Raw genomic sequence first — 27,188 nt, 5'->3', positions numbered from 1 at the left:
ATTAATGACATAGCCTACGCTTACAATTCTTGATAAAATAATACTTAAATGTTTTATGGGTTTGTACAATTATCTACTATCATATCATACCACCTAATTCAAAATATAAGGTTGTAATACTCTACTGTTTATGTTTTTGATGTAATTTGAGCAGTGGTGGGCCGTCAGGGCCTGCAAGGCCTTCTCTGCTGGCCTAAACATCATCAGAATATAATTTTTTTTTAAATATATTTTCCCACAAATATGTATTAAATTATTCCCCAGAGTAAGAGTTATACTCTTCATTTCATAGCTTTCCTCTTGGTTGCACTGCTTCCAGCCCCAGGTTGAGATTTTGAGGGCTGGTCTTTATGTTAGATCTTTTATCCAATCATATTCAGCCATCATGTGTTGCCAGGGGTCTAAAATCTGCCCTCAGGCCTTCAGAATCAACAGTGCGGGCGCTTGTAGCTTATAGTGAATGGAAATGAAAATTTAGTGTCAACCAATCAGCTTTAGAGTTGGCTACTGTACGCCTTCTGGCTGGCTCCAGTGTTACACAGGAGCCAGCTAGCAGGCGTAGTGCGTGCACGTCTTTTGATTGGATTACCAATATTGAGAGGCAGGTCCTATGGAGATCTAGGAAACTGAATTTGATAAACGAATTAATTCGCGTACTACTAAGCTGTTTTTTCAACCCACAATGGCGGAAGGAGGAGAATATATCGATTTGGTCGAGGATATAATTATAACGCCATTCTCAAGACGAACTTTTCAAGAAAAGTTAGACATTGTAAGGAGAGGTCGCCCGACGCCACAAAGCCTGTCACAGGCGGGAAAGTGCTTCGTTCGCTCGCCACTTTCAAAGTTTCAACTACGAGCGCTGTCAATGGCTCACAGGCTCCTTGGCTCCGAGAAGCACTGCAAACTGTACTGCTGGGAATGCCTATTATTTGCAAGTGATCGATTTGGTGTTTGGAGCCACACTGGCTTTGCAAACTTGAGTTGTCTAACCAAGGCAGCAACGAGACACCAAAGTACGGCTGGGCACTAACAAGCAATGGTGCGTTTGCAAACTTTTGGGGACACCGGAGTGGATCGACAGCTCAAAGAACAAACGCGCAGGGCAACGGAGCTGCACAATGAAAAGGTGAAGGGAAATATTGAAAAGACTCATTGATTGTGTCATGTTTTTGGGTAAACACTGTTTACCCCAAAATGTCAATTTGTCAATTTCAAGGTGACGCAACGCCTGGTTATACTGCGTTTCTGTCTAAATGTATAGTTTCTAGAGCCATGGCATCATAATGAGGTGGATTAATTCGGGTGGGACTGTGTAGTACCTCACTGAAGGCCCAGGCCCCAGGCCCACGGCACGCCACTGAATTTGAGTCTGTAATGTATATCTTAAAAATATGATTAAAAAAGCAGAGTCAATCTTATGGATTAAGTCCTTACATTCATAGCTGCGTCTCATTTGAAATAGGTTGTTTTTGTCTATGGACTGAAACACACTATTGTTAAAACTCCAGATTGTGGCTTTAACCTCACATACCCCCATATCGAGTTATGCAAGAGATGACCCCTTGACACAGTTTAAGTAGGAAGGTAGCACGAGTTTAATAGACCGTATATCTAGTCAGTATGGACCATAGGAAATAAACTGTAAAACAACACTTTAAACTGCATATTTATTTTATAGTGCACTGAATGCAGAACATGTTACCTTGCTTTGCGCCAGAAACGTGTCAGATAAATGTTATGTTGCCATCAAAGCACTTGACGAAACCGGTTGTAGAAAGTCTTATCAAACTGTAACAGAGGGCAGGACATTCTCGCTGGGGTATCTATCTCTTCGTTCATATATTAATGAATGATTTCGTTTGGCATCGCCCTGTTCCCCGGTTGGGCGGGGTCTACGCATTTTAGATCAATCTATTGTCCACTGGTCGCAAAACGGAATCTCCACCACCGGGGCACCGGGCCATGCAAAACGAAATGCACTCAATACTTATTTCTACGTGCAACGTTATGCTGATTAAAACACTCCCCTTTTTCCCCCTCAAGCCGTTTACCCTACAAAACCTACACCAGGCATTGCTCCACCTCATACCAGCTGAAAGAAACTGTAGAAAGCGCGGATCCCTGTGGATACCTTGGACGAATAAAGTCTGCGAGATGGGTTTGTCTAATCTTCTTGCTTCTTCACTCATTTTCGTAACTTTTAGTAAATCTGTCAAAAAACGTTAATGATTGAACGTGGACTAGAACATAATGCTAACCACTCCCATAGTGTCAACTTTTAATTAACGTAATTTATCCTAGAGCTGGATGTGTTATTGCATAATATAAATGCATATTTAAGTAAGACAACCAATGAAATATGTCAAACGAAAATGAGTGTGAGTAATTGAGCACGTACGTGCGGCAGTTCTTGTTGAAAATATGTGAATCCAAATGCCATTGCTGAATAGTCCGTTATTTTAACCGACATTTACGTATACAAATGTGTGTGTGTGTATATATATTGGCACTATTGCCTTACGAATGCAAAAGGACTGGATGAAATGGAAGTTACAGCGACATTTCAATTAGATTTTATGATGTAATGTTTCCCTTAATAAGCTGCTTGCTATGTTTTTACTATAGGATACTTTGTCTTTCACACACCACTTTGAATTAATGAATGAAGTAATAATTGTTTTCAGCATGGACCTAAACACCTAGTCACACAATTGCATAGGTTTGGTGGTTTAAATCAGTGGTTCCTAGTACCCCTGGTTGGGAAACACTGGTCTAAATGATGCAGGCACTAGACTGCCAGCTTCACATTGTGTAAGTAGCCTATGCGTTTGAATGGGGTCCTGTTTATTCTCGTGTGCAGTGATGCTAAACTGGGGTTTGGGGTTCAGTGTAAAAGGGATCTTGCTCTAGTACTTGTTGCCTTGTTCATCTTAAATGATCCACTTTATCATGATGCTTCAGCAGAACCACTGAAACAACTTTCTATGCATTATTCAATTTTAATTTCTACAATTAAATGATAATGTCCTTTTGACAGTTAAACTGTAGCCTATTTTCATAACAGAGAATTTGGTAGATCCAACAATGATGCAAGATGCCCATCCACATTTCTTTGGACCTGCAACAGTCAACCCCATTAAATGAACGGAAGCTGCACTTGTGGGCTTGTATATCTTAGAAGGAATTGTGTTGTGAAATGTTGGACTGGAGACTAGTTTCCTGGAAGATTGCTTGATATCTGTTGTGGTTTCCACATGGTTTTTTTCACTTGTTTCTTAGCTGCGACAATGGTTTAGGCCGCAACCATTGTTTGCCATGTGGAAGGGAAAAGGCACAGCTTCGATCATGACAAGCAATTGTTTATTCCAAGTAAAGGCAGCACTAAATTATGGCAGGATTTGGTACAATGTCAAAGACAACCAGCACTCTGGATCAGTCCTTCTAAGTTCCACAGATATACGTAGACTTGATGCCATTATCTCACTTTGCTTTAGCAACAGTAGCCTTACCATTCATGCTAATGAAGCTTATCTGAGATCTATACAGTCTCTGAACCATTGTTGTCTAGACCCAGTCACCGTAGGAGTTTAGGACCCTGCGATGGGCTTTAACCATTGTTCTGTAAATCAAGGTTACTGACCCAACCCTGTCAGTCTCTTGTGAATTGATGTCTGCACTGTTGACAAGTGGATTGCTATTATTCTGTAAATCAAGACCTACGTCCAAGTTGGCATAGCCTAAACCACTTTTGATTACCATTAATGTGGTGGCTGTGATTAGGGAGCAGGAACTCAGTGGGGTGTTAATTTGTCTATTTTTTTTATATATTTTTTGTTGTCAAATCTTACACACATAATTGGCCTAAAAATAGTTAACACTGTTAATCTGTAAATATCTGTATGACCTTGATATAGAATGTTATGATTCTGATGTATTAATGAACAGAATCTGCACACTGATATACTCTCAACAGTGCTCCGTTTATTTATTTTGACCCTATGGTCAAACATTGGCTGGGTAAATAAACTGTAATTTTGGGACCATGTTGTGCAGATTTGATTTGTTCTCTAATATTCACAATCATAACATTGCATTACAGATTTGTACAGTAAAAGTGCATTTACCTACAATTCTGATGGCTGCCAGTAACAGCAACCTTGGGAAAGGAAGACAGTGGACAAGTGAATGTCTCCTTTCACACACTCATTCTGCAACAGTTTTACAACAAAACATGTCTCTCTCCACGACTTACCTGTGATGAAACTTCTAGGTAATTTTAAACATATGCCTAACAGCTGTATGATGAATGTATATATGACTTATAGGTGTGAATGTTTCTGTGGTTGTTACCTGCCATAGATGTCCAGCAGTTATAGTCAACACAGATTGCTGTGTGTGGCAGTAAAGTTATTTTGAGCACTCTATGAAAAGGACACTTGCTGTTTGCTTGTGTTTTTCCAGCAACTAAATGCACAGGCTGTGGACCTGGCTACAAAAGCCCACTGGATGCCATGAAGGGTGAGTGTCGCTTTCTGGGGAACACAAGCTTAGCTCACCCCATGTGTTTTTAGGAGGGATTGACATTAAGGTCTAAAGGGCACTTGCCCATCGGACAAGTCGGGACTATTTATTAAAAAAAAAAACATTTTGGTTGCATGAAAATGTTGTTTACACGCACAAATGCCATATATTGTCTGTATTTTACTTAAACATTGGGAGGAACCAGAATTCTTTGGTTTGATTCTTTGCGCTTTGTGTTTGGTTATATTCAGTAAAACAAATAAACTCCTCCCCCGATGGGAAAACCACAAAGCAGGCTCAACTTACCCGACTGGTCAGTTGACTAGGAAATAGTGCAACCCTTAATATCAATCCCTCTTTGGGATTTGCGGTTGTCATGGTCCTTGTTCTTGTGGTCAAGGAGGAGTGAATGATGGTAGTTTCTCCTGAAACGGGGATCTTGTTTTTGAAGGTCCACGTGAGGAGATTGTGTACCTGCCCTGCATTTATCGCAACACTGGCATCCAGAAGCCAGACTACCTTGCCACTGTCGACGTGGACCCCAAGTCTCCTACTTATTGTCAGGTACTGCTGCTCTATATCAAACAACCACGGCCTTGCTTTTGATTTTCACACCGGTCTTCATTAGTCACAGTGGTCGGTAGTTTAAATACTGAAGAGATGACAGTTTTATACATGATGACCTTTGACCTTGTGGATTAAAGAGTGACCTGGTAATGTCTGACTACAGGTCATCCACAGACTGCCCATGCCCAACCTGAATGACGAGCTACACCACTCTGGTTGGAACGCCTGCAGCAGCTGTTTTGGTGACTCATCCAAGAAGCGCAACCGACTTATCCTGCCCTCGCTCATCTCCTCCCGGGTCTACATAGTGGACACTGGGACAGACCCCCGCGCTCCACAGATGCACAAGGTAAAGGGTCACCCTTCTACAGCAGGTGATGGGTTATAGTGATACTACACTACTCTGTGACCATGTTGCACAGCTAAGGTTATGCAACTTTATTTTTTCCTTCAGAACCTCAACGAATGAAACAGACACATCAAATCCAGTCAACAACCACACAATGTCATACAGACACATCAAATCCAGTCAACACCACACAATGTCATACAGACACATCAAATCCAGTCAACACCACACAATGTCATACAGACACATCATATCCAGTCAACACCACACAATGTCATACAGACACATCATATCCAGTCAACACCACACAATGGCATACAGACACATCATATCCAGTCAACACCACACAATGGCATACAGACACATCATATCCAGTCAACACCACACAATGGCATACAGACACATCATATCCAGTCAACACCACACAATGGCATACAGACACATCATATCCAGTCAACACCACACAATGGCATACAGACACATCATATCCAGTCAACACCACACAATGGCATACAGACACATCATATCCAGTCAACACCACACAATGGCATACAGACACATCATATCCAGTCAACACCACACAATGGCATACAGACACATCATATCCAGTCAACACCACACAATGGCATACAGACACATCATATCCAGTCAACACCACACAATGGCATACAGACACATCAAATCCAGTCAACACCACACAATGTCATACAGACACATCATATCCAGTCAACACCACACAATGGCATACAGACACATCATATCCAGTCAACACCACACAATGGCATACAGACACATCATATCCAGTCAACACCACACAATGGCATACAGACACATCATATCCAGTCAACACCACACAATGTCATACAGACACATCAAATCCAGTCAACACCACACAATGTCATACAAGGAGCTCCAGCACACGACGAATCAAAAACAGACAATTGAATGTACAGATTTGGTCAAGCCTCGTACCCATCTCTCACCAACAGCCCGTAGCCATCTTCTCCAATATGCTTCCCATGCAGGTCGTAATCTAATCTAAAACAAAGGATTGCTTCCTCACAGATTGTGGAGCCCACAGATATCTTCTGGAAGACGGGTCTGGCCAACCCCCACACCACACACTGCCTGGGCAGTGGCCAGATTATGATCAGCAGCTTGGGAGATCCATCTGGCAATGGCAAAGGTAGGAGGAGACAACACGCTGCAGTAGGGGGACACAGTGTGTTCTGGGTGAAAGAAGGCAGACAACACCTGATGCTTCTTTCCTTGTCCTCAGCCTCATACAATGTATGAGACCTAGAAACACTTTACAGCATACAGATAAGGATTAATAAAACACGCCTATATTTAAGCAATAAGGCCTGGGGGGGGGGGGTGGTATATGGCCAATATAACACGGCTAAGGGCTATTCGTAGTCATGACGCAACGCAGAGTGCCTGGATACAGCCCTTAGCCGTGGTATATTAGCCATATACCAAAGACCCCTGAGGTGCCAAATTGCTGTTATAAACTGGTTGCATACGTAATTAGAACAATACAAATACATTTTGTCATACCCGTGGTATATGGTCTGATATACCACAGCTTTCAGCCAGTCAGCATTTAGGGATGGAACCACCCAGTTTATAGTAAGGGACTAAGAAGGCTCTACAATCCACAATGATAAAGAATACTGGGCGGGGCAAGGGAGTGTCATTTAGACGAGTTAATACTCATTTGGATTAGATGACTGATGCAGGATGTGTTTCTCTCAGGTGGCTTCATCTTGCTGGATGGTAAAACGTTTGAGGTGGTTGGTAACTGGGAGCTGCCTGGTGAGGCGGCACCTTTTGGTTATGACTTCTGGTACCAGCCCCGACACAACGTCATGATGAGCACCGAATGGGGAGCGCCCAAAGCCCTCGCCTACGGTTTCAACCCGGAACATGTCAAAGAAGGTGTGTAAATTGAGGTGATACGTGTGTTTGTATTACACTTGTTGAGTAGAGAGAACAATGTTTCAGTGCTGCTGTTGTGTCTGCAGGTCTCTATGGATCGAAGATCCACGTGTGGGACTGGACCACTCACAAGCGGCTACAGTCCCTGGACCTGGGGGAGGAGGGCGCCGTTCCTCTGGAGATCCGCTTCCTCCACGATCCCGCCGCCACGGAGGGCTACGTCGGTTGTGCGCTCCAAGGAACCGTCTTCCGTTTCTACAGGACCCCAGTGAGCAACACATTCATACATAGGAAAAAATAGAATAACATGTCTGATCTCTCTTGCTTTTTGTTTTTGGCTGAGTGTCTTCTAAAATGGTACTGTCTCAACAGAAAGGAGACTGGGCTGCTGAGAAGGTTATCCATGTCCCCAGTAAGAAAGTGGAGGGATGGACTTTGCCAGTGATGCCAAGTGAGTGTGTGGGAAAATGTTGATGGGAGAGTACTGCAGATTAGGGATATATTTAACATTTGGAATTGGGTGTAGCTACCCGTTCCATAATCAAATGGAAATACCAAATTAAATGGGTTTTCCTGAATTTGATGGATGCTGTGTGATCTGTTCATCTCAGGTCTGATCACAGATATTCTGATCTCCCTGGACGACCGCTTCCTATACTTCAGTAACTGGCTGCATGGAGACATACGACAGTATGACATCACAAACAGGAGGAACCCACGTCTGGCTGGCCAGGTGAGATCACAAGTTTACAACATGGCTGATTTTAATTATTTTAAACCCACCAAAAATGTTTCATCTTACAGGCAATGGTCTTGGACAGAGGTATTAAACATGACAAGTGGATACTTAAATGAATCATCTTCATCAGTCTGCCTATGTGATGCGTACCTGTGTTAGGGTCAAGCAAGTGGCCTCCTACATTTACATTTTGGTCATCTAGCAGATGCTCTTATCCAGAGCGACTTAGTCAGTTCATTCAACTTAAGGTAGCTAGTTAGGACAGTCTCCTGAAATGGTTAAAGTTGTCCACTGACTGTTCACGTCTCCCTGTGTATTCAGCTCTTCTTGGGAGGGAGCATCCTAAACGATGGCCCTGTCAAAGTACTGGAGGACCCAGAGAATCAGAGCCAACCACCCCCACGCACAATCAAGGTGTGTAAGAATAACAATCTATGCCCAAACTCACGCTTCACACACACTGGCAGAATGTCTGCAGTAGGTGTTTAGGTTGCGTTTGTAAGGCGCAGACAACGACTTGTGTGTACATGTGATCCACACCAGGGGAAGAGGATCCCAGGGAGCCCCCAGATGTTGCAGCTCAGTCTGGATGGGAAGAGACTGTACGTCACCACCTCTCTCTACAGTGGCTGGGACAAGCAGTTCTACCCGGAAATGATCAAGTGAGGACCTGTTCATCTGTCTTAGATTTTTCTATTACTCAGTGGTGTGAAGTACTTAAGTAGTACTTTAAAGTATATTTACTTAAGTAGATCATAGTATTTTGATACTTAAGCATATTTAAAACCAAATACTACTTGAGTAAAAGTCTAAAAGTATTTTTCTGGGTGACCTTTACTTGAGTCATTTTCTATGAAGGTATCTTTACTTTTACTCAAGTATTACAATTTTCTACCACTAGGTACTTGTGGTCAATGCACACATGTCAGGGACAGGTTTCAGTTGTAAGCTATCAGAACGTGGATTTGTATGCTATCGCTCTTAAGTGTTATTCAATATCATGGGCTGCTTCAATAAGATCTTTTGAACACAAATAGCTGGAAACACTATCAAATGGAATACCTGAGACTCTTATTTGCCCTTGTCTGTTTCTCTCTTTGCCCTAGGGAGGGTTCTGTTATGATGCAGATTGACGTGAACACAGCCAACGGTGGCCTCAAGGTGAACGAGAACTTCCTGGTCGACTTTGGTAAAGAGCCCAATGGCCCGGCCTTGGCCCACGAGCTACGATACCCTGGGGGAGACTGCACCTCTGACATCTGGCTGTAAAGTTACGCAGGAGGCCCCAGTTTTCCCCCTCTCATTCCCACCATACTTTACATAGACTTCATGTAACTCATATTAGTTGGGAACGGGTGGGGAAGGAGGCATACTCTCGATCCTCATGCTCGATAATGCTGCCTATTCATTCCATGCTGCTTTGCTTTAAATGCATAATTGTGCCTTATGTCATTGTCTCATCTATGGACCCAATGTTATTATCTGTTCTTCGTTACTTCCAATGCCAGTGGTGAAACTGAGGTTTAAAAAAAAATAAAAAATAAATCTAACATATGGAATTCATAGACTAACATCTGTTGGCGACGTATAGCCTACTGTTTTAAGAATATGAAGACGTTCTAATTTTTCATCATTCCTTAATGGCCCGAGTGTGTATGTGTTCAGCAGGGTTGAATGAATCTGTATGTCTGGACTATTTGTTCTTAATTTAATAGTAAAATAGATAGGTGTTGTGAAACATGTTGTTTTACAGGGTTAGCCATAGTAGTACAGTGCCCCTGTAGTAAATTAGGGTTAAGTGACTTGCTCAAATGCACATCAACAGATTTTTCACGTTATCGGCGCAGGTATGCAAACCAGCAACCTTTCAGTTACTGGCCCAACGCTCTAACTACTAGGCTAACTACCTCTAGCTACCAATTCTGCTACATTATCAATGGTTTGAATAATTATTATATAGTTCATTTGATTTAAATACTCATTGCACTACATTATTCATACTGGTTTATAGAATGATGATGATAATTGATCACTGAGTCGCATAGCTATGGTTCATTACACTACATGTCTGGAATGACCTTGAAGCATGACCCTTCAGCAAATCTATCAAGTAATATCAAAAGCTTTCTCAAGCTTGGGTGAGTCAGTTACCCACTGGCCCAAATATTATCTAGTGTATCACTGCAATGATTTATTTTAAAGGACTTAACATTTTGGCATTGCTGGTTTGCGTTGGAAAATAACTTCAATTAACTTTTGGTGGTGGCCAAGTTGTGAACTGGAGCAAAGATCCTTTGGCTGGCTGGATTTAGTGGCTAGTGAGCCTTACAATTTATACTTGCTCAACAGCGCCTGCTACAGCCCAGATCAGGCGCAGGTGACCTATAAACTTTTCTCAATTTTACTCCAGGCATGATTTGGGCAGCTCCTTTCCTACATCCCTAAACAGAATCAAGCCATACTTCTTTCAGATCCAATGATGTGGTTAATTAACATCAGAAGTGAGAAAATAATTTGTCAGATAATGCAAATAGATCATTGCTATCAGCACGGCAATCCTATTTTCATGCCAGGCTGGGCTGTGTGTGACAGAGTGGAAATTCCAGAGGGAGGCAAACTCCACACGAACACACCCAAGAAGCACCATGGTCTGGAGCAACAGGACTTCTAGGTCTCAGGAGAGCAGTAGTGATGCACTGCTACATCCGCAGCGGCCAGGCAGAGCACAACTGTGTGATCCAAGCATACTATTGATCCATAAAAGGCATTTTTATATCTGTGGCAACAGTACTTCTACATTTCTGGAAGCTTCCAGCGAGGCACTTAGCCATCCTCTATGACACATTTCTACCTCTCTGGAAGCTTCCAGCGAGGCACTTAGCCATCCGCTATGACACATTTCTACATCTCTGGAAGCTTCCAGAGAGGCACTTAGCCATCCTCTATGACACATTTCTACATCTCTGGAAGCTTACAGCGGTGCACTTAGCCATCCCCTATGACACATTAAACAAGTGTAAAGTAATGAAAGGTATTTTATCAATACACTGGTAAAGGATAGGCCTATGTCAGTGGAGGCTGCTGAGGGGAGGACTGGTCATAATAATGCCTGGAATGGAGATAATGGAAACCATTTGTTTGATGATACCTTTTCACCCATTATTTTCCAGCCATTACCATATGCCTGTCCTCCCCAATGAAGGTGTCACCAACCTCCTGTGGTCTATGTATAATAGACTGGTAGCATAGTGTACCCTACTCTACCCTATTACGCACTTTTGGATGTAGCAAAAAATTTACACGTTCTTCATTCAGCAATTTTCCATGTTTTACAGCAATATTAATAACACTTATTGTGGAGTAGTTTGTCATAATGCACAAATATATTTTACACAGGCACTGAGCAGGCAGCCCTAGTCTGTCTGTCACCTCTCCAAGAAGTTGTTCAGAGAACTCTGCACATTGAGGGACTGAACGTATTTTAAATGGAGCAGAGAAATTGGAGATGAAAAAAGCTTAAATAGCTAACCATCCAATACAATTTTAAGGTAGGAGTTATGTTTCTACTTGTTTATAGCACTCAACGAGTGGCGTGGCCTTCAAGACAACGAGGAGTTTGATACACAAGTTAGCTGGTGTAACGTTAGCTACTTATGTGCTAGCAAGCGAACAAGCTAACGTTAATCCCTCAGGTTTAGGTTAGCAGCTAGTTGGCTATTAACTTGGTTGCTAGCTATTAGATACAAGAACACCCGAGTAAAGAATTTGTCATAATGGTTAATTTAGCTACTATGATAAGACTGGTATTTCTTGTCATCATCGTTTAAGGAAGATGTGTAGCTAACGTTAGATAGTTAAATCTGACCAGGAATGAGAAGGAGGCGGCTATAGCTACTAAGTTATAGCTAACTTAACTAAAATAAATAGTTTACTAATTGTAGCTACCTAGCAAATAACGTTACACTCTGAGCTAGTCAGCAAGCTCGACAACTAGCTGGCTAGTGAACTGTTAACAAACTACTGTCCGTTAGTTAGTTAGTTAGCTAGCTAGTGTTTGATTTTCTACCTAACGTTAACTTATCTGAAGCGAGTTAGCCATCTCTATCTAACGTTAGCGTTCTAGTAAATGTTTTGCCAACGTTAGTTGCTAGCAAAGTTAATTGCAACTGCAGCATATTTATAACGTTAACCACACGTGTCAAATGTTTGTATACCTATCTCCATGACACACCCCCACCCCTTGCCTAGACGGTGTTGGCTGGCTAGACACCTGTATGATTCTGTTTGGACGATTGGGATAACGGTGCTAGTTATGCGTATTTCCCTGCCTTTTCCCTGCTTCTTGAAACGGCTAATTCAACAACAACTTGTTGCAGCCAGCTAGCGAAGGGTTAATTCATATTCCATCTGCTGAACACTGTATACAAACCTGACACTTATGTTCTACACCCACAAGCCTTTTCTGAGATACTAGCCCAATGAGGAAGTACTTTGCTCCACCACCCACACAAGTCCTATACAGCAGGACCAGTGTTATACTGCACCCATTCTTCTCAATGATCGAGGCCCTTAGCCCACATTGTTGATTCAACAATGTGAAAAATGTATTGGTTTCATCTTAGTAGTAGTCGAAGTTTCTGGTAGATCCATGTTCACTGTGTTCCATGATGGATGGCTTGTGATGGGGTACTATTAACCACGTTGAAGATTGACACCTGATGGATAACAGAGGTTTCAGAGAGACAACCCTCCCACTCCCTGCTTTGGGCCTGTAGTGTATGGCACTTGGTAGTGCTGCTGTGGTGCTAATCTGCTCAGTAGAATTAGCAGGTGTGTATGGCCATGCGCGTTACATGGTAGGGCCTGCCGGAACACAGTGACCTCAGTCAGACGAACACGTTCATAGACGGACAGACAGATGGACAGTGACTCATAGAAAAGGTCATTGGCCTACATTCACAGACAGTATGTTAGTTGACTGATGGGAAGACGGACACAGATTGTCAGATCCATTTTACACACTGAGCACTTTGTTCCACTTAGTCCAAACCTGATTCCTGTTCAATGTAAATGCTATATGAAGAATCAAAGGAGCTATGGGCTGTGTTTTCCAGACTTGCGGCCTGTCCAGGGCTGTTGAAGTCACCATATTACCGCCACTCCAGCAGTCATGATTCATGACCGCAGTAGAATTCCATGTGACCGCTTAGTCACGGTAATCTCCGTTTATGCACTCTGGACATGCTTTGATGGTACCCAACTTGCTAACGACCATCAGGTCGCTAACGGCCTGGTATTCAGGGCTCTATTGTCCCTCCAACCACTCTAATATCGATGAAAATGCAGTCAAAAATCACATCAAGAACTTCTGAAAACAGTATAGTGCTTTTAAAACACACCTCAATGGTGATTGACCAATTTGAAGAAAGAAGTTCAACAACAGGTTGAAACTGAGTGTAAAACATGGTCATTGTGGATGTTGTTTCAAAGACTAACACAACGGAATGGACAGTGCTTTCTAAGGTGACGATTCATTCAAAACACCCATTCACATATTGCAGCTTATACATACCTATAGGCTTCTATTATATGAGCCCAAGCCCAAAACAAATGGAATTAAAATAATGATTGTGGCGTTATACAATACATAACTTACCGCATATTACGCATGGCAGAAAAACGTAAAACAAACTGATTTAAGATGTCTTTGGTACATAATTGGTCTAGCCTATACTCCAAAATTAAATGAATTCTAGTAATGTCCTTTCAGTGTGGGCTTTATTATTATGCATACTGGATGGACTGGTTACCTTATGCTACGCTCCAACATTTCTATCCATGAGTCTGCGAGAGAACCTATAGGCCTAGGCCATGCTGTTGGTCCCTTGATTGTGCAGGGCGGCTTACAGAGTTAACCTACAATTATAGTGAATTTGTATTTGATTTTGAATAGCCTAGTAATAGGGCATGTTTTATATTTTAATAATGAATAGGTTGACACATTACCTTTAGCTACAGAATATCTCACCATTGTCTGTTTCCATACCCTCCTCTCTCTCCTTCATTCCTTTCTCCAGCCCGCAGGGAGAGGGTCTGTCTGGCAACAGTTAAATAAAATATGTTTAGTTGTAAAAACGTTACTATCAATGTTCATGAACAGATTTCACTTGGTTTCCCAAATGTAAGCACTGGGTAGCTGCAGGAACAGGGTTAGAGAGGCCATGGCATACAGAGTTTGGGCAGAATATCACCTGTAGCACAGCAGGAGGCTGCATGCTCCTCAAACAGTAGTTGATGTGGGGAGTGAAATAACCGGAGTAGCCTACCTGGCATGATTGAAGCATTTAATGGCAGGTAAGCGGCCTCCAAGTTGCTTTTTTCTTTTTTTTTCTCGACTTTCTCAAATCATCCATAGCCTATAGTCACATCATGCAGCCCATATATGTTTTGATTTCTAAGACATTCTAAGGTTTGTACCATTCACAGCTCAAGTTGCTAAATAACTCTAAATCTAATGTATAGGACTTGTTTCAAATGTTCACTTTTATGCTCAACACAGCCACTTCATTTGCACACTCACTCCGGAATGGGGAAAAATATAATTTCTATTTTATTCAGCTAATTTCAATTATATTCTTCATACTATAAAATCATATCAAATAATGTCACGGGACATATAAGAATATATTTTCTGCTAAATGAACAAGCCTACAGCCTATGGCATGGCGCATAGCCAGATAACATGTTCTTCTCAAATACATTTTCTTCATATCATGTTTCTTAAGACCTGCCTAAAATACAAAATGGATTCATTGTGATTTTTGAATAAATCTATTTAATATACACAAAATAATTTTATGTAGATGTTTCAAACGCTTTTATGCTGCTTGTATGCGTGGAGGCAGTCTTTTGCATGACAATAACCTGCTGACAAAATGTCATGACCTCCACAAACCTAGGCCTGTCACACGTTGAGGGCCAAAAAAATGATGATGAAACCGCTTTCTGTTTCCTATTCTCTCTCACACGACCACCCCCACCCTTTCTCCCCCTCGTCATCATCCTCTCCTCCCCACCTCTCTCTCTCTCTCTGTGGCCCCAGTGGGAGTGCGGTGAGCGGCCGTGATGGGTGACACGGAGCTGGGTCTGTCTGCTGTACAGCCAGAGGAACTAGAACCGCAGAGCCCCTCCACAGCCTCCTCCTCTCTGTCCATCTCCTCCTCTCCCTCCTTCTCTGTGCCCTCCTCCCCTTCCTCTGGATCCTACCACCATCAGCAGACCACCAGTCCCAGCCCCACTCACAGCGATGGTCCAGCCGCCTCCAGCCCACCCCTGGATGTCATCTCAGAGGGCGTGGGCGAGCTGACCCTGGTCATCGATCCCGAGGTGGCCAAGATGGCCTGCCAGGAGGTGCTGCAGAAGGTGAAGTTCCTCAAAGGCGAAAGTGAGGGGTCAGGTTCTGGGTCTGATGGTGGCAATAGCACAGACCAAACACTGGTCAACGGGACTGTACATACAGAGCCTATCAAGCCCCCAAAAATCCCCGGGGAGGAGGACTCTGAGGCACTGCCTCCAGGCTCGGTGAAAAGCGCGCGGCGGCGCCAGCGCCACAACCCCTCCAAGCAGTCGTGGCTGCTGCGGCTGTTTGAGTCCAAACTCTTCGACGTGTCAATGGCCATCTCCTATCTACACAACTCCAAGGAGCCGGGTGTGCAGGCCTACATCGGCAACCGTCTGTTCAGCTTCCGCCACGAGGAGGTGGACTTCTACCTGCCGCAGCTGCTCAACATGTACATCCACATGGACGAGGACGTGGGAGACGCCATCAAGCCCTACGTGGTGCGTATGTTACCTCCCTGAACTACCTCCGTGGCTAGCTACTCATCAGAGTTAGAAATGTATCCTCTCTAAAGCTCCTTTCACATCAAATCATTTTTTTCCACCACAGGTGCACCGCTGCCGTCAGAGTATCTCCTTCTCGCTGCAGTGTGCCTGGCTGCTGGGCGCCTACTCCTCCGACATGCACATCTCCACACAGCGACACTCGCGCGGCACCAAGCTACGCAAACTCATCTTCTCCGACGAACTCAAACCAGCTGCGGTCCGTGCCCGCCAGCCACTGACGTTGGCCCCTTTCTGCCCACTTCCGACTGCTGCGCCATCCCTGCACGGGCACGGCTTGGGCGGAGAGCACGGTCTGTCGCCTACTAAGCGCACGCATCAGCGCTCCAAGTCCGATGCCACGGTCAGCATCAGCCTGAGCAGCAACCTGAAGAGGACAGCGAGCAACCCCAAGGTGGAGAGCAACCAGGACGAGGTGTGTACTGGGACTATATACACGTTTTTGTTTTCCACTAAGTCAGTTTGTTTTTCTGTGTCTTGGCAGGTATCTCACAAAGTGGGATAGCTAACTTTGGAAGCAACTGCTTGGTGTCCAACGGGGGGGGGGGGCATTATACAAGAACAGAAAGAGGTTCACAGTCCAGCACTCTTAATCTGTAGCTGTTATCACCAGTTGTCTGAAAAATAGGCCCGAAGATGACATGCTACTGGGGTTTGGGGTCAATGGAATGCACATATTCCAGACAGAGCAGGGAATAATACTTCCTCTTCTGTCTCTGTATAGAAAGTGTCATGGTTACATATCCACAGAGACTCACACGTGGTCCCATGTATCTCAGTTGGTAGAGCATGGCCGGAGTTATGGGTTCTGTTCCCACGTGGGACCATGTAGCTCAGTTGGTCGAGCTTGGCCAGGGTTATGGGTTCCGTTCCCATGTGGGACCATGTAGCTCAGTTGGTAGAGCATGGCCAGGGTTATGGGTTCCGTTCCCACGTGGGACCATGTAGCTCAGTTGGTAGAGCATGGCCAGGGTTATGGGTTCCGTTCCCATGTGGGACCATGTATCTCAGTTGGTAGAGCATGGCCAGGGTTATGGGTTCCGTTCCCACGTGGGACCATGTAGCTCAGTTGGTAGAGCATGGCCAGGGTTATGGGTTCCGTTCCCACGTGGGACCATGTAGCTCAGTTGGTAGAGCATGGCCAGGGTTATGGGTTCCGTTCCCACGTGGGACCATGTAGCTCAGTTGGTAGAGCATGGCCAGGGTTATGGGTTCTGTTCCCACGTGGGACCATGTATCTCAGTTGGTAGAGCATGGCCAGGGTTATGGGTTCCGTTCCCACGTGGGACCATGTAGCTCAGTTGGTAGAGCATGGCAAGGGTTATGGGTTCCGTTCCCACGTGGGACCATGTAGCTCAGTTGGTAGAGCATGGTCAGGGTTATGGGTTCTGTTCCCACGTCGGACCAGTACGAATAAAGTATAAAAATGTATGCACTCACTACTGTAAGTTGCTCTGGATAAGAGCGTCTGCTAAATGACTCAAATGTAAAAATGTTGAAGAGAGGACCTTTGGCCAATTAAGCTCTGTATGTGTGTGTCCGTGCGTGCGTGTGTATACGTGACTACCACACCAAACTTAATCAGCAGTTCAGTTTCAAGCTCAGTGATTTCCCTCGGGTCACTTCCTCCTTTCTCTCTTAGCTCCCTCTTCGATTTACGGTGGCATCATGACACCCTGACAATGTTATACAAACATGGAGATAGTGTTACTGTAGGGTCCACAGTGCTTCTAGAAACACCATGCCCAGAGGTCTCTATTGAGGTCTGGTGATATCTTGGAGAAACTAGTTCGCTATGGCGACTGACCATGTTGCAACGTCATCAGTACTCGGCTATTAACCTGGTAGCTATTGGATACAAAAACACCAGAGTAAAGAATTTGTCATAATGGTTAATTTAGCTACAAGACCGGTAGTTCTTGTCGTCATCGTTGAAGGAAGATGTGTAGCTAATGTTTACATGCACACAATAGTACAATTATTGTAAATAATCAGATCAATATAGTAGTTTGATTTAAACATTTACATGCTTCGCAAGAAGAACGATTCCCCTAATAATCCAGTTTACATGGACACATCTGAAACCAGGCTGCCTGATGGGACTTTGATCAATGCAGAAAATCACCAGTCAAAATAAACATTTGTGAACCATATTTGAGTCTGAGTTTGGACATATAAAGTTTGAATGTGAAAACAATTTCTAAGATGCATACTTTCAGTTTTTCTGAACTCACTTCACTGGCGCTAAAGGAGGAAGCTTGCGCTGCTCGTGCTAGCATATGTGCAGATCAGTAACACTGCTACAACTCTGATTAAGGCCTTTACATGTCCTAGTCATTTGAAAGATTGCTCAGAAAACCAGCTGTTTTAATTGGTGTATGCTTACTTTGATTATGACTGTACGCCGATTTGAGATAAGCAGAGTAATGTGTTTACATGACTGCTGCCGTGCTTGGCCTACTGCCATAATCAGTTTACTATCTAATTATTAGTGTGCATGTAAAGGTATTCAGTGATTCAGTCATCACTACTACAGGGTGCTCAGGGACTGTCCCTGAAATGACAGAGCTGTCATTATGTAAAAGCTAGTGCCCTCTCCTGATATGGGCTATAATCTAGGATTAGGCAGTCTGGGTCTGTTATCAAACATTTGAACACTTTTTCGTTGTTTAGTTAGTTGTTGGATACACAATTGAACATTGGGGTACAAATCTCTTCATGAGTCACTGATTCACCAGTTCAGTTCCTTTAGTCATCAATGAGTCATTGACACAACTTCCTTATCATTGTTCTTATAGAGGTACCCAAAACACAACCTCCCCACTCTCTTATTGAGACTCCACTATAGAGACATACTGCCCTATTATGGCGTGGATAATACAATGGCGCCAGGTCAGAATCAATTCCAGGCCAAGTCAGGAAGGGAATTTAAATATACTGTTATGTGATGGGCCAACTTCATGTCATCGTGCAGCACAAAATGCTGTCTCAGTCTCACGTGACCTTCTGCAAAGGCTGGTAAAACACATGGTGTGAACGAAGACTGCTATTGCACCATCACTGTTGTTAAGCTGGGTGGAAAGTTCAAGGTGTCTAGTGATTGTGTGGAACCTTCAGAAAATATTCACACCCTTTGACTTGTTCCACATTTTGTTGTGTTACAAGAATTTGCCCCAAACCTGATGCTTTGTATTCAGGACATGAAGTTCATTTCTTTGCAACATTTTTTTGTAGTTTTACTTTAGTGCCTTATTGCAAACAGGATGCATGTTTTGGAATATTTTTTAATTCTGTACAGGCTTCTTTTCACTCTGTTATTTAGGTTAGTATTGTGGAGTAACTATGTTGTTGATCCGTCCTCAGTTCTCTCCTATCACAGCCATTAAACTCTGTTTTAAAGTCACCATTGGCCTCATGGTGAAATCCCTGAGCCATTTCCTTCCTTTCCGGCAGCTGAGTTAGTAAGGACGCCTGTATCTTTGTAGTGACTGGGTGTATTGATACACCATCCAAATTGTAATTAATAACTTCACTATGCTCAAAGGAATATTCAATGTCTGCTTTTCAATTGTTTTGTACCTATCTACCAATGGGTGCCTTTGCGAGGCATTGGAAAACCTCCCTGGTCTTTTGTGGTTGAATCTGTGTTTGAAATGCACTGCTCGACTGAGTGACCTTCCAGATAATTGTATGTGTGGGGTACAGAGATGAGGTAGTCATTCAGAAATCATGTTAAACACTATTATTGCACACAGAGCAACGTATTATGTGACTTGTTCAGCACATTTTTACTCCTGAATTGATTTAGGCTTGCCATAACATAGGGATTGAATATTCGACCTATTGACTCAAGTAATTTCAGCTCTTAATTTTTCATTAATTTGTACACATTTCTAAAAACACAATTCCACTTTGACATTATGAGGTATTGTGTGTAGGCTAGTGACCCAAAATAATTTAAAATTCAGGCTGTAATACAACAAAATGTGGAAAAAGTCAAGGGGTGTGAATACTTTCTGAAGGCACTGTATCTAGTTTGGACTATTCCCACCATCATTCCTCCTCCCCCTGATTAATGTGTAGTGAGGCACTGTCTGTTGTGAGTAACCATTCATAAACACTGGATGTCACTAGACTTTCATAATGGACACTTTTCTCTGCTCATCTCTCAATGTTTTCCTTGTCCTTGCTTCCCCATGCTCTATAGACATAGCTCTCACGTCTCTATTCTGTTCCCCATGCTCTGTCACCTTTAGTATCATGTGAGGGTGTTAGTAGTAGTTCACCCAGATAACCGGGATCATTGTAGAGCTGCAGATTTGTTGTCACTCCTCAGACAAGACCCTGGAATACACAGGCACACAATGCAGCCTCTTCCCATTCACTGGGGGCATACAGTCTGATACTACCTAATTATGATTCTCGTTGCTGGTAAAATAATAATAAAGTAATATTCTTATCTTACCCTCCACCCCCCTTTCCTTTCCTTACTTTGTACTTTAACCTCTCACATTTCCCAGGATCTGAGCTCCAGCTCTGAAAGTCTTGATTGTTAGACTAAGACTGGTACAGTAAGTTAACGGCCTCCATCACCACAGACTTCTGTGGTGAATTCTGGGATGATGGCTGCCTGTCTCCATTGGCAGCCGGGTTGTAGACTACTCTCTGTATGTGAAGTGAGGAGTCGTAAGCATGTATCTCAATATGTAACTTTGGGCTCCAGAGCTAAATAGCCCTCAGGGTTCAGGTCAGGGGTCAGGTCAGGGGTCAGGTCATTGGTGGCAGCAGTGGGATCTGTTCGTCATTGTTTTTTGGGGTCATATTTCAGTTGTGTATCTATGGTTGTTACAGGTGCAGATTGTGATACATGCTTATAAACCTCCACTCTATTGGTTTAATTTTCTATTTTTCCTGTTTTAGAATAAAATATGTTTGTATATGATGTTTTGGGGCTTGTGTAAACTTGGACTTCTTTAAACCACTGCTGCAATAATTTAGCCTCAAATTAATGATTTGCTAATGGTTTCAAGTTCTGGTCTTTCATGTTTCCACTAGTCTTATCTTCTGACATTTGTGTCAAGTTGGTTGCTGAAGTGTTTCGGCTTTTTAAAAGGCTATTTTGAGACTACAGGCGATTATACACATTTGCTCACTTGAATCAGCTGCAATAATGGGCCTTGACTTCTGAATCATTTCAAACGAACTTGACACAAATGGACCAGCGGCTCATGGCTGTAATCTAAGTTGCTGTTGTAATTTGACAAGGGAGTGGTGCTCTGATGTCCCTACTCTGGAGGTCAACACGAGAAGGTGTGTTGTTGTAGAGAGTATTTGGTTCCAGCACAACACTGAACTATTCTTACAAAACACTATTCCTCCAAAGGTCATTATGTTCATCTTATTTACTCTTGCCATGTTTCCTCCTCCTCTGTAGCCGGCGCGTCTGGCACCCCAGAGAGAGTTCATCAAGTCCCTGATGGGCATTGGGAAGCGGCTGGCCACGCTGCCCACTAAGGAGCAGAAGACGTCCCGGCTCATCTCGGAGCTGTCGCTGCTCAACCACAAGCTGCCCGCCCGCGTCTGGCTGCCCACCGCCGCCTTCCACCACCACGTGGTGCGCGTCCCTCACACACAGGCTGTGGTGCTCAACTCCAAAGACAAGGTGGGGGGGAGATCACACACACACAGTGTAGAATGAGACGACGCACCAACACAAACATGTAAACAATCACCTCTACCTCGTCAGGCGCCGTACCTCATCTATGTGGAGGTTCTGGAGTGTGAGGACTTTGAGACGTCCAACGTTCCGTTGCGGATCTCCGAGACGAGGATCCGCAGCACGCGCTCAGTGGAGAACCTTCCGGACTGCGGCATCACGGCGGATCAGCGAGCCGGGGGCTTCTCAACGGTTCACAACTACGATGAGGATAACGAAGCCTGGTCTGTGGACGACATCGGGGATCTGCAGGTGGAGGTAGGGGTCAGGAGCCCACCTACCCTTATCAGGTAGTGAAGGAGTGTGGGCTGTGGACTCACCCTCCCCTGCTCTTTCCCTCTCCTCTGTTATCCCAGCTCCCAGAGTTCCACACCAACAGCTGTGACAACATCTCCCAGTTCTCAGTGGACAGCATCACCAGCCTGGACAGCAAGGAGCCCATCTTCATCGCAGCTGGAGACATCAGGTACAGAGGAATAGCTGGGAGAGCGCTAGCTTTGGGTGGTATAATGTAGTCTTTCAAACTGTGATGTATATGAAGCTTCTTCATTGGGTGGTATAATGTAGTCTTTCAAACTGTGATGTATATGATGCTTCTTCATTGGGTGGTATAATGTAGTCTTTCAAACTGTGATGTATATGATGCTTCTTCATTGGGTGGTATAATGTAGTCTTTCAAACTGTGATGTATATGATGCTTCTTCATTGGGTGGTATAATGTAGTCTTTCAAACTGTGATGTATATGAAGCTTCTTCAGTAGTGATGGTGAATGTGTGCGTTTCCCCCACTACACAGGCGGCGTCTCTCAGAGCAGCTAGCTCACACACCAACCACATTCAAGCGGGACCCAGAGGACCCTTCAGCAGTGGCCCTCAAGGAGCCGTGGCAGGAGAAGGTTCAGTGCGTACTCAATCCCCACAGTGGACCGTGGAGGCGTGGCATGCCTTGATGGTAGCCTCAAGACTAGAGGAAAGGTTTGAGCTTTGCTAATTGTATGTGCCTGTACTTGTTGTGTTGTTCTGAACAGGCGGATAAGGGAGGGCTCCCCATATGGACACATCCCTACCTGGAGGTTGTTGTCAGTCATCGTCAAGTGTGGCGACGACCTTCGGCAAGAGCTCCTGGCCTCTCAAGTGCTGCAGCAGCTCCAGGTCATTCTGAATGGACTCTCTCTAGCTCCACATACACAGCAAAGATGAACCTCTCTTTCCACATATCCACACCCAGCATTTACACGACAGTATAATCTCCTGTATATACTTTATCTGGACTAATTATGTAGCGCTCTCTCCCCTCCCCCAGATCATCTGGGAACAGGAGCGTGTGCCTATCCGGATCAAACCCTATAAGATCCTGGTGATCTCCTCTGACAGCGGCATGATTGAACCCATAGTCAACGCAGTGTCCATGCACCAGGTGAGTGGGCTCAGAAAGGCTCCAACAAAATCACATGCAAAAACAAACATTACTATTAGTAGTATTTAGCATTACTACCTTTCCCCCTCAGCCAGCTAGATCAATACCTTTTCTCCCAGATATTAGGCTTCTAGCGGCACACGGCAGGTAGCCTAGTGGCTAGGGCGTTAGAGCATTGGGCCAGTAACTGAAAGGTCACTAGTTCTAATCCCCAAGCCAAAAAATCTCTTGATGCGCCCATGAGCAAGGCACTTAACCCTAATTGCTCCTGGGTCACCGTTGATAATGCCCTGACCGTGACCCCACTATCCGAGAGTGTCTCAGGGGGAGTTGGGATATGTAAAATAAAATATTTCCAATTCACACATGTATATAATACACACTTGTACATGTGTGAAATAGGGCAAATATAAGCACCCACCAAATGATTATTAAATACGTCCTGCAAACTTCAATGAGTTGGTCTGATGGGATCCGCCCCGTGCTATGTCATGACTGGACCACCTATTAAGATGTGCCTTTTGTTAAGTATAAAAGGTGTTACATGATCTGAAAGGGAGACTGGAGTGGGACTTTGAATGTTAAAGTTCTCTGATATCCCTCCGCCAGGTGAAGAAACAGAGCCAGATGCCTCTGCTGGACTACTTCCTGCAGGAACACGGTACCCACACCACCGAGGCCTTCCTCACGGCCCAGCGCAACTTTGTCCAGAGCTGTGCAGGCTACTGTCTCATCTGCTACCTGCTGCAGGTCAAAGACAGGTCAGACACACCCACTACTTCTTCTCATTCACTCCTCTATCCTCTTTCTCTCTCTCTCATCACTTACATTCTGTTCTCATCTCTCCTCCCTGTCATCTCTCTCTCTCATCACCTACATTCTGTTCTCATCTCTCCTCCCTGTCATCTCTCTCTCTCATCACCTACATTCTGTTCTCATCTCTCCTCCCTGTCATCTCTCTCTCTCATCACCTACATTTTGTTCTCATCACTCCTCCCTGTCATCTCTCTCTCATCACTTACATTTTGTTCTCATCTCTCCTCCCTGTCGTCTCTATCCTCCCTGTCGTCTCTATCCTCCCTGTCGTCTCTCTCCTCCCTGTCGTCTCTCTCCTCCCTGTCGTCTCTCTCCAGACACAATGGCAACATCCTGTTGGACGCTGAGGGCCACATCATCCACATAGACTTTGGCTTCATTCTGTCCAGTTCGCCCCGCAACCTTGGCTTCGAGACCTCTGCTTTCAAGCTCACCAACGAGTTTGTAGACGTGAGTTAATTGACAGGAACGCTAATGCGACATTCTTATTCAGATTTGCACTCTGTTGAACCAGGAGTAAAGCAGAGGTTTGAAACACTTTGCCATCTTCAACAAAGCTCATTGACTAATACAACACTGTTTCTTGTTACTGTCTCTCTCTAGGTGATGGGAGGTCTGGATGGAGACATGTGTAATGACTAGAAGATACTCTGTCTCTCTAGGTGATGGAGACATGTTTAATGACTAGAAGATACTCTGTCTCTCTCTCTAGGTGATGGAGACGTGTTTAATGACTAGAAGATACTCTGTCTCTCTCTCTAGGTGATGGAGATGTGTTTAATGACTAGAAGATACTCTGTCTCTCTCTCTAGGTGATGGAGACGTGTTTAATGACTAGAAGATACTCTGTCTCTCTCTCTAGGTGATGGAGACATGTTTAATGACTAGAAGATACTCTGTCTCTCTCTCTAGGTGATGGAGACGTGTTTAATGACTAGAAGATACTCTGTCTTTCTCTCTAGGTGATGGAGACGTGTTTAATGACTAGAAGATACTCTGTCTTTCTCTCTAGGTGATGGAGATGTGTTTAATGACTAGAAGATACTCTGTCTCTCTTTCTAGGTGATGGAGACATGTTTAATGACTAGAAGATACTCTGTCTCTCTTGCTAGGTGATGGAGACATGTTTAATGACTAGAAGATACTCTGTCTCTCTCTCTAGGTGATGGAGACGTGTTTAATGACTAGAAGATACTCTGTCTCTCTCTCTCTAGGTGATGGGAGGTCTGGATGGAGACATGTTTAATTACTATAAGATGCTCATGCTGCAGGGCCTGATAGCAGCACGTAAACACATGGACAAAGTCATCCAGATAGTGGAGATCATGCAGCAAGGTAATTACTCTTCATTCTTACCTTGTCCTAACCCACAACTGGGTATCAGTCATGACATGTCTCTCTTGTCCTAGTCTGTATAGTAGTCATGTTAGCTTTAGTTAGTCCTGTAAAGTAGCTTTAACTTTAAGGAAAGTGCTTTATCGAGAAGTACACTTGGTTGTTATAAGTACCAAACTGTACTACACTGTACTTCATCAGTGTCCCTCTCTTCTCCCTACCAGGCTCCCAGCTGCCCTGCTTCCACGGCTCCAGCACCATCCGGACCCTGAAGGAGCGTTTCCACATGAGCCTGACGGAGGAACAGCTGCAGGTCCTGGTGGAGCAGATGGTGGACGGATCCATGCGCTCCATCACCACCAAGCTCTATGACGGTTTCCAGTACCTCACCAACGGCATCATGTGAACGTGTGTGTGTGTACAGGACGCGTGTATGGAAAGGATACATGAGTGTATGTTTCTAAATGTGCAGTGGACATACATGGACTGGAGAGGCCGCACCACGGGCAGAGACCACTCCCCCTACTAGTCCCCATACCTCTACAGACAGAATACATTCATAGTTTATAGTTGTGTTTCTAACACCACCTCAACCTTTCCATTGATGTCTTTCCTCACAGGATTTAGACAGATTGGAGAGGTTTCAGCTGTGGTTTTCCTCTTTTCCTGCATCTTTATTCATCTCTTTGTCTGTTTTACCCCCTTATATCTTTCAATGTGCTTTGTTTTCTCCAAGAGGAATGGGTTCTGTTTCTCCCCCTCTCTGTATGTAATGGTACAGTTTCCCTGTGCCTCAGATATACATGACACTCACCAGCCCTTTAAATCAATCTGTCTCACCCCAGTGTGTGATGGTGTTCAGTCTCCATATTTACCATCTCATTCCAAACTCTCTATTATAGTGGCTTTCTCTACACTTTCTCAGTCATGGATTGAACACTTAGTGAAATGCTTAGGAAGCAGCTCTGTTTCCATAGTATTTGGACTGCCATACTCATGACTGTTCTTGGTTGTTGAGGAGTGACATTGTTTGCTAGATGCACATAGTTCCCTCAAAATATGATCTGACAATAGTGGGTTGGAATGAGGCAGCTCCACGCTACCGATGTATCTTCTATCAACCTCATTTCTTCTGTAAGCTTTTGTGCATCACTTTGTATGAAGGGACATGACTCAACTGTGAAGACTTTCTGCCTGGTATAATTTTGGAGGAAGAAGAAGAGCCTACTGCTGTCTGTATTGAGCCACAAGAAACTGGTACTTGTGGGAATGGTCTGAATAGACAAAAGGAGAGCAAAGCAGTTTTACAAGAACACCAGTGTGACTGAAGTACCTCAGAAGAACCCAGTATTTCACAAAAGCAGCAAAGGCTTTGAACATTGAGGAAAATTGTAAATTCACGAATGGTTGGCTTAAAGTGTTACTTCAACATTTCTAATTCAGAATACTTTTGGATCGAGGTTGATAAAGATAGGGTCTATGCACTGTATGGCTGATTTCCTGTGTTTTAGGGCAGGATAGAGATACAAAACCTGTTCTCTGTTTCATCATAACCGTTTTATGTCCATCCACCACTCTACATTCATCTCAATAGAAGATGGATTTTCACCCCTGTTCCAGACGTCAATGTGTAAGGGCAAACCAATTACAAGCTAGAATCCTAATTAACTTTATTTCTCCCAATAGTTTTTCTACTACCTTAGTGTTTTGTCAAACCTTTTTATTTCTTTATGAACTGTTATTTAATGGACCAGCTGTTATGATCACGTGACCTCCCTTGTACATTTTTCTTTGTAATAAATTAAATTTGTCTGTCAGGCTGTTGAAAATGACATTTTCATTTTTACTGGATATTTACTGGACATTTTTACTGGATATTTCA

The 27,188-nt window shown here is 43.9% G+C and overlaps 2 protein-coding genes across 5 annotated transcripts; both read left to right on the top strand.

The window, feature by feature from the left end:
• Positions 1–1,082: 1,082 nt before the first annotated feature.
• On the top strand, positions 1,083–9,679 carry selenbp1 (selenium binding protein 1). The gene is made up of 13 exons (XM_038976639.1): positions 1,083–1,129; positions 2,047–2,161; positions 4,465–4,521; positions 4,976–5,088; positions 5,255–5,440; positions 6,506–6,626; positions 7,199–7,381; positions 7,468–7,649; positions 7,754–7,832; positions 7,993–8,114; positions 8,442–8,534; positions 8,664–8,782; positions 9,227–9,679. The coding sequence occupies exons 2-13, from the start codon at positions 2,158–2,160 to the stop codon at positions 9,387–9,389; spliced, it is 1,422 nt and encodes a 473-aa protein (XP_038832567.1). The 5' UTR covers positions 1,083–1,129; positions 2,047–2,157; the 3' UTR covers positions 9,390–9,679.
• Positions 9,680–11,552: 1,873 nt separating this feature from the next.
• Positions 11,553–27,123, top strand: pi4kb (phosphatidylinositol 4-kinase, catalytic, beta). 4 transcript variants are annotated; one of them, XM_038977099.1, is made up of 13 exons: positions 11,553–11,668; positions 15,223–15,959; positions 16,069–16,437; positions 21,457–21,684; positions 21,769–21,996; positions 22,095–22,204; positions 22,535–22,639; positions 22,767–22,890; positions 23,042–23,155; positions 23,765–23,916; positions 24,289–24,421; positions 25,186–25,306; positions 25,531–25,712. In XM_038977099.1, exons 2-13 carry the CDS (start codon positions 15,246–15,248, stop codon positions 25,710–25,712), a joined length of 2,580 nt encoding a protein of 859 aa, XP_038833027.1. In that variant the 5' UTR covers positions 11,553–11,668; positions 15,223–15,245. The 4 variants fall into 4 exon arrangements, with proteins under 4 accessions (XP_038833027.1, XP_038833028.1, XP_038833026.1 ...); XM_038977100.1 differs by lacking the exons at positions 25,186–25,306; positions 25,531–25,712 and adding an exon at positions 24,575–25,179; XM_038977098.1 differs by lacking the exon at positions 11,553–11,668 and having other exon boundaries at positions 15,246–15,959; positions 25,531–27,123.
• Positions 27,124–27,188: the final 65 nt, after the last annotated feature.

Source organism: Salvelinus namaycush, chromosome 37, assembly GCF_016432855.1.
Source record: "Salvelinus namaycush isolate Seneca chromosome 37, SaNama_1.0, whole genome shotgun sequence".
NCBI classification, from domain to species: domain Eukaryota; kingdom Metazoa; phylum Chordata; class Actinopteri; order Salmoniformes; family Salmonidae; genus Salvelinus; species Salvelinus namaycush.
The sequence above is the reverse complement of the archived record's forward strand: the minus strand, read 5'-3'. Positions and strand labels throughout refer to the sequence as shown.

Bases quoted from the DNA above. Each gene is read 5' to 3' on its own strand.
- selenbp1 (XM_038976639.1), top strand. The intron at 7,382-7,467 runs GTGTGTAAATTG...TTGTGTCTGCAG, and splicing joins CCCGGAACATGTCAAAGAAG to GTCTCTATGGATCGAAGATC. The intron at 8,115-8,441 runs GTGAGATCACAA...CTGTGTATTCAG, and splicing joins ACCCACGTCTGGCTGGCCAG to CTCTTCTTGGGAGGGAGCAT.
- pi4kb (XM_038977098.1), top strand. From the start codon at position 15,246: ATGGGTGACACGGAGCTGGGTCTGTCTGCTGTACAGCCAGAGGAACTA. The intron at 21,997-22,094 runs GTAGGGGTCAGG...CTGTTATCCCAG, and splicing joins TCGGGGATCTGCAGGTGGAG to CTCCCAGAGTTCCACACCAA. The intron at 23,917-24,288 runs GTCAGACACACC...GTCTCTCTCCAG, and splicing joins CTGCTGCAGGTCAAAGACAG to ACACAATGGCAACATCCTGT.